The sequence below is a fragment of the Mya arenaria genome, chromosome 2 (genome assembly GCF_026914265.1).
Source record: "Mya arenaria isolate MELC-2E11 chromosome 2, ASM2691426v1".
Lineage (NCBI taxonomy): Eukaryota > Metazoa > Mollusca > Bivalvia > Myida > Myidae > Mya > Mya arenaria.
The window spans coordinates 45916139-45927457 of record NC_069123.1 but is presented as its reverse complement, the minus strand read 5'-3'; the positions used below and the strand labels follow the sequence as shown (position 1 = coordinate 45927457).

Here is an 11319-nt window from a genome sequence, read left to right as displayed (position 1 = left end):
ATAAAACTTTACACTTTAATTGATCATGAAACCTTGAATTATAATAGCCCTGCTTATCGTTTTGATGTTAAATACCAACTCAATCATAACAACTCGGCCATCTCCGAGATAGATACAGGCCGAGGTGTTCCGATTGATATAGATGAAGGTTACACGTACTATTAAAATATCCTTTATGTCTGTAAACCTCCTACGCAGTAATCTCCCTTGGTGACAGCAAAAATGCCGAGTTTTGAAAAATTAACCTTGAGCTTATTTGTTTGTTTTGAAAATTTCATTCGAAAGAATGAACTCCAGATAATTCCCCTTTGATATATAGTATTTTTACCCCCATTCTATATACTCATATGAGTGAAATGTGTTACATAAACTTGTACAAAATATAAAGCAAGGAAATCACAGAACATGCCGGTACAAATAAAAGGCGAATTTCATGCTATTGAAATCTATGTATTAGACCATTGACTCTATTTAATCCGAAGAAACGTATGTATATTTTTGTTATTATTCAGTTTTAACCGGAGAATTAGCTTGGGGAAAAAATAACCATAATGTCCTTCGAGCATATGTACACCCAACATAAAACAAAATATTATCATTGAAATAATAACCATTTTTGGTTAAATGCATGCACGTTTTTCTTCTAATTTCATTGCGCCGACTTGATGCTATGCATCAACTTTTTTCTTGTTATTGAGTGTTATCCTTTTCACATCTCAGCCTTTAAGTTTTGTCAGAAGTATAACTTCAAACCTTCTATAGAAGAAATGTTTATGAAACTTGATTTGATGATAGATGCTATTGATAGTTTTGTTACTGTCTGCCACTGTCACCATTACTCCCAGGTTTATGTTTACCTAAAATGTTATGAAGGAAATGAAACTTGGGTGTTTGAAACTTGTTTCATTGTTTGTAACTTGGTGTTTTAAATATTTTGTTTCAAGACATTTGGTTTTGAAACTTGGTGTCTTTCGAACTTGGTGTTTTTGAACCTGTTGCGGAACTTAGTGGTTCCAACCAGCAGCTTATTGGTTAAAAATGGCTAATTCTTTGGGATTGTCAAAGTCAACCAAAATGTTTATTGATTGGCATATGTTTATCCAATTATTACTAACAACCATTCAAATCATTCATATGTGAAAACTGGCCATAATGTATCATAAGAAAACCTTTGGACAATTTATCCAAGTTTTATACAATTTGCTGCTGATGTTTTGATGATGAAAGTACAAACCACAAGTCCAGTAACTCTAGCTTGAATATAAATGAGATATGTAAAGTTATTTCCCCTTTTACTGTGATTCGCTGCTGGGTAGTTAAAACTACTGACTTATTTGAATTAAATTGATTTCAAATAATTACTACATGCTGAGGATTACAGCAGTATTCAAGTATATAAAAATATTTTTTCACAAATCATGACACAATTTTTAGCTTGACTATTCAAAGTACATGGAGAGCTGTACTACTCACATTAGCATCGGCGTCACCCCTTTGTTAAGGTTTTGCATATAAGCACCGTAAGGCCATTATCTCTGCAAATGTATCACATATTGCATTCAAACTTTATACAAGGGCTCCCAACCATCCCACCTTCTTAATTCATCAAGTTAGATAACACTATATAAATTGTCCCCATTTATTATCCTTTTTTTTGAAATTCTGGTTAAGGATTAATATTCATGTAAGCACATACAAGTCAATAACTCTGCAACTGCTTCATGTATTGAACTTAAGCTTCACACAATCAAGTACAATAACTCTATCTTGCATATTATGCAAATTTTGCCCCTTTATTTTTTAACTTAGAAATTCTGGTTAAGTTTTGCATGTAATATAATTTTAAAGTGATCCATGCATGTTTCACCAAAACTTCAAAATTAGGAACAAATATCTGTCAAATTTAATGATGGTATTTTAAGAGTTTGTTTGACTGTCAGTGAGTTCTCAAAAATGACATTTGAAAAAGGGTTAATACCAGTTAAATTACAAGTACACATTATTCTTCATTTTGACAGCCCATTACTTTAAGCAAATATTTCAACCACTCACTAGAACATATTCACCAAATTATTCCAATTAGATTTTGAAACAAGTTAAAAACATCTTCCAGTCATGGAAAGCAAATACTTATTGTTAAATTTGTCAATTTGTTCTTGTAACAAGATGATCAAAGCTGTGCTAATATTTGTTGAGGAGTTTCTATATTAAACCCATCCTCAGTTTTCTTTATATGACCTGCATGTTTGATGTGAGCAAATATATCTCAACATCAATAATGATACTAACATTGCCATAGCTCGATACAAGTACTTAAGGGGACGCTATCTTCTGTGCAGGCTATTTTCAATGAATATAAGAAGATACATACATTCCATATTGAAGGGGACACAAACATTACATAATAGGGAAAAAAATCAATAATTGAAATAACTTATACTTCTATTAACTTTTTTATCATTCCATAAAATAAATCACAATTTCTCAAAGCAGTTGTGCAAACTATGAACTCTCAAACTGTATCTCAGATTTTTGGAGGAAAGTTGTTCAAACCTAAAAATATTTTTCACTATTCAGGTCTACCGCAATTTAAGCTGCACTGTCACAGATTGATTGTTTTGACAACTTTTCCTATTATATTTTTGTCATGGAATGTGCCATTTTTATGTGTAAATGTCTGGAAACAAGTTATATGAGACTGCTTACAAAACAGCAGTTTTCATATTGACGTTCAAAAATTGATGGTTTATTGCTTAAAGGCTTACTAATGCTTAAGAAAAATAAAAAAATGGCAGTTTCCCAAACAATTGAGATGTGTTCTATTGTGATTTATCTTATATGACTGAATCTTAAAGGTCACAATTATCAATTGGTGAGAGAGCAGCTTTAAGCCATGTGAATAATTCATTTTTGAATTCACAATAAAACAAGATATGTTTTTGAAGGACAGGTAATGCATGAAGATACATATATTTACAAATAATGTGCATTACACACAAATAAACTCAGATTGAAAGTTATGTTTTTTAACACTATCATTCTGAATTTTCCAAAGCCCACCAATATAAAGGCCATTTACTGGCTAAGGTACTGCAGTAGGATAGTACTATTTGTGAGGAATGGTGAGAAAAAAGCAGCATTTGATCAACAATTAAATCCAAACTTATTAGCCTTGCTACACATGTGAATAATTATCAACGGTAACATGTGTACAGCAGAATGTTTTAAAACTGTTTTCGAAGTATGTAACATACTATAAATAGTCCATTCCGCATCTTCAACATACTGCAATAATCCCACTGGATATTAAACAGCTTTGAAATCTCTGGATGTAGTACATGCTTTGGAAAGTGAACCAGGAATACAAGAAAAGCTACATGTTCCTGGGTTGTCATTGAAAGGAAATGTTATATAATTATTGTTGAAGTGAACAACTTTGAAAGTAAAATACCTCAGTTGTCTTTGACAGTTACTGCGACTTTATTATTTTTTCAGTGGTAAATAGAATGTTTTTTTATTTTGTCAGTTATTGCTGAAATATTGCAAATTTTTACTTATAACCTCACTTATAGCCTCCCTTACAGCATTTTCACTATTAATATATCCCCTATCACATCATGAAGGGGGAGCTATATAGAACCATGCAAATTGTCACATCTGTTTGTCCCGTTTTGTTGGAATTTGGTTGAAATTTAAAAAGTATTTTTGGCAGAAGTGACCACTGTAGTATGAAGATGTGTTGCGCACAAGTCCTTTGTCCCTACCTTCGATGTCAAGGTCACAGCAACCTCCTAGACTTAGTATTTTTTGTTAAATAAGTCTTACTTAAATGATATTCCATATCTCTGTCATAAATGTGGCTTTGACTACATATATATCTATGAGCTGTTTATCATTGCATCAAGTAGGGCTAGCTTTTTTTCCTTCATTTCTTAAGACGCTTACTTTTTTTGCTTCATTTTATGATCAACCTGAATTTACTGTTCTCAGTTGAAACTAGTACTTGTTTTATTACATTTTCAACACTCATATATTAAATATTCATGTAGCTTGGCACATTTTAGCAAATAAAAAAGGAATTTCAAATAAACAAGATGGAAGTGTCTTTGTTCTGAATTAAGGCTAACATGTATGCCTGATATACATAGGAAGATGTGTTTGAATGTTTCATTGAGCAATTATTAAGTTATTGTGTTAATACAGTAATGCAGCTGGTATAAAGATTAGATCTTTGTAGTTTTGTTTGCAAGAAAACTGTTCAAGACAACAATTTTCTTCATTGATTTATTTTAACAGACAAAATACACAGAACACCTGATTGAAAATCTAAAGTAATAAATTCAAATAAAACCAACAAACAGAATAATGGGTGAAGGAATAAAACACTTAACAAAACTGGTGTAAGTGTTGTTTAATTGTGTGTCTCTAAAGCAAAAGAGATAGTTAGTGTTTTAATGTGTTTTGGTTTAGTCAACCAGAAGTAACTAAGGTTTACTTTGGCAGAAAGTAAAGTGAATGAACAAGTTTTTGACCATATGATTACAGAAAAAATGTATAAAAATCCCGCCAGTATATTAAAGCATATTAATGTTGCCATTCATCCATTGTTTTGAAAAGTTAGAATACTATCAAAATATTGGTTACCATAATCAGAATGAGTTATTCATAATGGTACACATGGAGCTAAAACCTTTGCTCCTTTAGCTAATGTTTCTTGTTGTCAATTACCTGACTTTAAATCAAGATTTGTGTATCTTGTATCTTGTATCTTTTCCCTCCCAGCATAACATGACTAGGAATTTGAATTTGGGCAAGTTCCTATTAACTTATGGCACTAGATTTCTGCAATTTCTCATAATAACCTTTGGTGTCAATAGCACTGTGTGTGTCAACATATTGATCCATTTTCTTTCTTAATGAAGCATGAAGCTTCTTGAATTTTTCACTACCCTCCGATGCCTCCACCACCGTCCGGCCATAGACAGCAGTCCTTGTGTCAAAGTCTTTCTCCATGGAGTTCATAACTTTCCTATTTTGCACAACATTGTTTATGGCAGAGTTAATTCGGCCAGATCGTGTATCTTGCTTCACTTTCTTGTCTGGTTTTGGGCTTTCCTGGTTTGAGCAAATATTTGTCACCCTCCCATAGCTCTTGCTGGACCCCCTGGAGCTGAAGTTTACCCTACGACCTGAGGAATTCCTGTCAGAGTCCCGCACTCGTATGTCAGCACTTTTTGAAATGTTCCTGTCTGGTTTGTTTTGGCCACCCTGCGACAAACTAGAGCTGTAATCACTTTTGTCAGACAAGCTGTTGCTTTCTTTTCTAGATTTATTATGTTCACTACTCCTAGAATGGCAAGCATCTATATTGTTATTATTACTATTATTATTAGTATCTACAGTGTGTATAACTAATCGTGCAACTCCCTTTTCTATTGTTTCTACCGTATCAGTACTCTTTTCATCGTCCGCTTCATTTCCATTTGCTTCTGCTTGTGTATCAGCAACTTTGTCTGTAGTTGCTTTATGTTTGACCCTTTGAGTGCTTGGAGCATGTTCCTCACAGTCTGATTCTTGGTCCTCCAGAATCCGGTTTTCTTTTATAATCTGTGGCCTGTATCGACATGTTAGTTTACAGTCATCTATAGAGATCACATTGAGCTCTTTGTTTGAATAAGACCTGGCCACTATTTGAGGCTGCATCTTGTTATTCACTGCTGACTCAGATTCCAAATCACTTCCATCATCATTGTGATCAATTATTGTTAAAGAGTCACTGTCATTGTCAACAATACCATTTGTAACAGATTTACCAGTTTCACTGACAGCAGTAACCACATCTGTTCTGAAATCCTCAGTTTTAACACTCTTTGTGGACTTTCTAGTTGTAGCTGACCTAATGTCACGTCTCTCTCCTGCATAAAACATCTGTGTATCAAACAAATTGTTTCTGACTGTGTTAACATCATTTCCAAAAAAACTCTTCTTGCCTCCAAATGTGGTGGCAGTACCCCGACTGATGGCACTGTGTGCCCGACCTCGTGGATATACGGCAGACCGACTACGAGCCTCCTCAGTCTGATCAACTTTCATATTGTACTTTGTGACATCAATCTTCATGAAGCTTCCAGACCTAGGCCTGGCGTTCCTGGCAGGTTTGTAGAATCTGTTGACCTGTCTTGTCCAGGTCTCGATCTGCGCGAGTTTCTTTACTGGCAGGAGAACAACGGTGGTCCGGTTGGCAGCCAGCATCTGTGTCTGCGCATTGATGTGGTTCTGGGCCTCACTCCACTCGTGGAGACGAGTGTGGAAGGTTAGGGCCTTCTGGTCCATGCGTGTGCCGTGGTACGTGTCTCCGTTACACACCTCCCGGTCAAGCTGTAGTAAATCCTTCATCCTTGCAGACCCACAAGCTCTCCGACCTGAAAATACAGGTAACAATGGTCCATGAGAGAGAAATACTTGTTTGGTTGACGGACGAAATAGAGTGCTTCAGCTTGTAGACTGAAGAAATAGGTTTATATGCATTGCTTTTTCAGAAAATCAACTATTTTAACTAATTTTTTCTCATATTTTTAACTAAAGTACATTGTGTATTGTGAACATATTCAACATCCTGTTCCAGTACTTCTAGTGAATATAATAGATAAAAAGAGTATAGGTTGTTTTTGATCTGTTTGGATTTGACAGATTGGAATCATTTTGGTTTAAAAATATGTAAATAATTGATGACAGAATGAATAGAATGAATTGCTCTGTAATGGGTCTTATCTGAGTTGTTATTTGCCTTGTTCCCACATACAAATATGATCAAACATGCCTTATTAAATTTAAATTTTACAATTGAACTGTATCAAGTTTCAATCACTTTAAATGGAAGGAAATCTCTTAATCTTTATCTGGCTTGCCATATGAACAATGATATCTGCGTATGTACATTCTAAACAGATTATAATGGATCCAGAGGTTAGAAGTTTACCAAAGTGGCAACCCTAATGCCATTGTTACATGTGCAAACCCTTATATAACAATCTTTCTTTACTGTATGTAGCAAAAACAAAAAAAATAGCAAGGGTCAAAGTCTGACCTAGTCTGGAATCAAACAAATGTTACACTGGTAAAAGATTACATTTTTCATCATCAAAAACATAACGCTTCTTATATTTTAAAAATCACAATATACTCTAAATGTATGTACATGAACACCTGGCAGTCATGTTTGTGTAAGGTAATTCATTTTAAATTTAAGTTATTGTTATTTGATTTAGATTATTATGATGACATGGTTTTAATAGCTGCTTCTGCGGCTGATGATGAATGGGCCCCAGGGATCTTTGAGGAACAACAGAGGTCAACATTTGTAGTTGTCACTAAGATGTATGGTTATGCATTTTAAAATGCCCTGTATTTATTCAACTACACTGTCATTCATTTCTTTTATCTGAATATCTCATATTTCAAAAAGAATTGACTTTCATGCATTCGATCATTATCAATGTCATATGAGTTGTGCGGACCTAAAACAGATATGTTTTATAGTTAAAATCTGCCTGTTAAATTGTTCATACTAGCGATTACTTTGACTTTGTCTGGTCAAAGTATAATTGTACCGATTATTAAATATACCAAACAAAAGTGATTAAGTGCAAAATGAAATAAAGGTTTTAGAAATATGAGACTAAATATTTTCATATATATGGAAACCTTTCATGTTGAGCATTTGTTTGTGCTTCTGAAGTGAACAATCATTTTTTGTGAAAGTTCAGTAATTCATATTGTCCATGTTTCATTTAGTTGCGATAATAGCAATAATAGCGTGTTTGTATCCTTTCATCAGAACTACTTTTCTGCTTTGAGTTTACCCGCTACAGAAATATTAAATAGCAATATTTGTTCTGTAGAATACACAAAATAACATTAAAAAGGCAATGAGAAAAATAACAAATCTGAAGTATTTATTTAGCCAAAATAACCTTTTATGACATGAATGGTGGAAACATATTTAAAGTGAAAAGGATAAAAAAAAATGAATGAAAAAAGAAAGCTTCAGTGGGCTGCTGATTGAATTTTTATTGCTTGATTAAACAAATATACCTTTCCTATCAGAATTATGGAAAGATGTTCATTAATATTCGATAAATGTAGAATTCCTTTCAAAACTGACTTGCTAAAACCATTAAGGCAGACTCTTTTCACTCACTTCAAGTCTATAAGTAGTTATTCATAAAACATTGTATATGATTTACAAGTATTCCCTCATAGGACATTGTATATGATTTACAAGTATTCCCTCATAGGACATTGTATATGATTTACAAGTATTCCCTCATAGAACACTGTATATGATTTACAAGTATTCCCTCATAGAACACTGTTTATGATTTACAAGTATTCCCTCATAGGACATTGTATATGATTTACAAGTATTCCCTCATAGGACATTGTATATGATTTACAAGTATTCCCTCATAGAACACTGTATATGATTTACAAGTATTCCCTCATAGAACACTGTATATGATTTACAAGTATTCCCTCATAGGACATTGTATATGATTTACAAGTATTCCCTCATAGGACATTGTATATGATTTACAAGTATTCCCTCATAGGACATTGTATATGATTTACAAGTATTCCCTCATAGAACACTGTATATGATTTACAAGTATTCCCTCATAGGACATTGTATATGATTTACAAGTATTCCCTCATAGAACACTGTATATGATTTACAAGTATTCCCTCATAGGACATTGTATATGATTTACAAGTATTCCCTCATAGAACACTGTATATGATTTACAAGTATTCCCTCATAGAACACTGTATATGATTTACAAGTATTCCCTCATAGGACATTGTATATGATTTACAAGTATTCCCTCATAGAACACTGTATATGATTTACAAGTATTCCCTCATAGAACACTGTATATGATTTACAAGTATTCCCTCATAGAACACTGTATATGATTTACAAGTATTCCCTCATAGGACATTGTATATGATTTACAAGTATTCGAACATTGTTTATGGTTTATGATTAATTAATCATAAAACTTGGTATATGATTTACAAGTATTTGTTCATAGAACATTTTATATGTTTAATAATTAATTCATCATAAAACTTGTTATATGATTTACAAGTATTTGTTCATAGAACATTGTATATGTTAATAATTAATTCATCATAAAATTTGGTATATGATTAACAAGTACTTGTTCATAGAATATTGTATGTGGATCATGATTAATCAATCATTTAAAATATTGAACTGGTAGGTATACTGGTCAATTGGTATAAGACCTTGGCCAAACATAACTGAAAAAGGAATATTTCATCTTTTATTACAATTATGGTTTTCATTTTTAATTTCTATTTCTTCTATATGTTTTTGAAAATTCAATGTTATTAAACAGAGACATAAAAAAAAACCTAAAAAATAATCTTACCTGGGGAAAAGTCCATGGCTTTTTGAAGAAAATTTCCCCATTTTCATATTTTTTTATTCGAGATTTAAAAATTCAATTGTTTAAAACTTTAATGACATTCCTTTTAACTTGGAGAATGTCCTCAGGTATATAGGAGACAGTCATGGAATTCAGTGACCAATCAGCCTGCCCCTCCGCTGTGAGATGTCTCACTGTGAGATGTCCTGTAGTTAATCAAAGCTTTTCTGTCTTTGATTAGGATTAAACACAATACTAGACATGATCAAACTGAATGCTTTATTAAACTGGTTTCTCCTATTATTCCATAGAGGTGCCTGGTTTGCGCTTCATAAATCAAGTGAGCGGTAACCGGTGCCTACTGATGATAAGCTTTATTTAACTAGAAGATACCCAAATATTAGTCTACAAAGAACTCAATAGGTATGATCTACCTCATATTTGACTGTGACCTTAAACTGATTAGGCTGCATGTTTGGAATCAAATGCACCCCGTCAATAGAAACGGCTCGTGCCATCGAATGTTACATTTACATTCTGTAAGGTTAAGATATTTGGTTTGACTTTAAAATCTTTTAAATCTTAATATTATCACATTAACTTTGCCAAAATATTGAACTTTTTTTTCTTCCATTTTCTTTCATATATTGATTTTATCAAAATGATTATGAAATACAAAGATTTTCACTTAAGTCTTTCATTGTATACCAGTGTCATATTCATTTATTGTAAATAAGTGCAGTACATAATAATGATGTGCACCAGCTGCATTCTTGTTATCCTTATTGTTCCATCTCTTCCTGATATGGCAAGAAAGGCAATGTTTTATTTCAAAATGCATTTACTTTTGTCTTTTAACAATGATAGGCCTGTCTGTAGTCATTTTACACTAATCATGTACATTCTCAAGGCTGATTGAATATTGAATATGTTAAAATAAATAATTGATAAATAACGACAATTTTTAAAGTATTGATAAATATGTACAAAGATTGAATGAAAACTTTAACTTACTTTTGATAGAAGTCTGTATCTCCTGATATATCACGGAATTTCCTAAATGAGATTTATTGTGAATTTATACATTACTGCTGTAAAGTATGGAAACTATGCCCACAATTGAAACGGGTGTAAGCCCGGGTATGCCTGATTTATTGTCTTAAAGTTCACACAGTCATACGTTCTACTTAATGAAATCTTTTAAATCCTTGAGCAGTGTTTGAGAGATTTCAATCAGCCTACATGTTTTGTTAGATATTCCCTACCATAACTCCTGTCTTCCTTTTGTCAGCCGTACACCGTCAGAATTGAGATATTGACTTTTCAAAGTAAATGACAATTTGCAGTCATTTTGTTAAACGGTTTGACGTGGTTCCATTGTGCACTGTAGAATTTAAATGTTAAATAACCAAACAAATCCTTACAGTATGTTATAATTCTATGTAAGTAGGTATTATTTTCCTTTATCACTCTCTCAGAGATCAAATGTGGCCAGTTAAGTGAGATACTTATTTTTTTATGAAAATAGTATTGAAAAAAATAAGTAATTGACTTTATAAAACAGATCATTATGATAAACTGTACCTGAGTTTGAACTCTCACTTGTAGTTTCTGTAAAATATATATCCTAACACAAACTCATATGGTAGTTAATGGCTTGATTTTTTTTTTTGATTTTCAAAACCATTGTTGCACTTTGTGTTGTTATCAAAATCAAGAAGCAGTGAATCCAAACAAATGTGTTCAATGATTATTTCCAGTAAGTATGCTTCTTTAAAATATTGTTGTCAGTGCTGTTAGAATAAATTAATTTTGAGTGTTACAATGGTAAACTTGCAACAGTGATTCCATCGAATCATCATGA

The 11319-nt window shown here is 32.6% G+C and overlaps 2 protein-coding genes across 4 annotated transcripts in view; one reads left to right on the top strand and one right to left on the bottom strand.

The window, feature by feature from the left end:
• The window catches only part of LOC128220328 (GPI inositol-deacylase-like), a 34500-nt gene that overhangs the window by 12384 nt on the left and 10797 nt on the right, over positions 1–11319 (top strand). The gene's annotated exons all lie outside the window — the stretch shown is intronic.
• LOC128220338 (uncharacterized) lies at positions 3467–10753 on the bottom strand. 3 transcript variants are annotated; one of them, XM_052928715.1, is made up of 2 exons: positions 6589–6603; positions 3467–6422 (listed from the first exon to the last, which is right to left on the bottom strand). In XM_052928715.1, exon 2 carries the CDS (start codon positions 6394–6396, stop codon positions 4822–4824), a length of 1575 nt encoding a protein of 524 aa, XP_052784675.1. In that variant the 5' UTR covers positions 6397–6422; positions 6589–6603; the 3' UTR covers positions 3467–4821. The 3 variants fall into 3 exon arrangements, with proteins under 3 accessions (XP_052784675.1, XP_052784666.1, XP_052784659.1); XM_052928706.1 differs by lacking the exon at positions 6589–6603 and adding an exon at positions 10470–10753 and having other exon boundaries at positions 3468–6422; XM_052928699.1 differs by lacking the exon at positions 6589–6603 and adding an exon at positions 9459–9868 and having other exon boundaries at positions 3468–6422.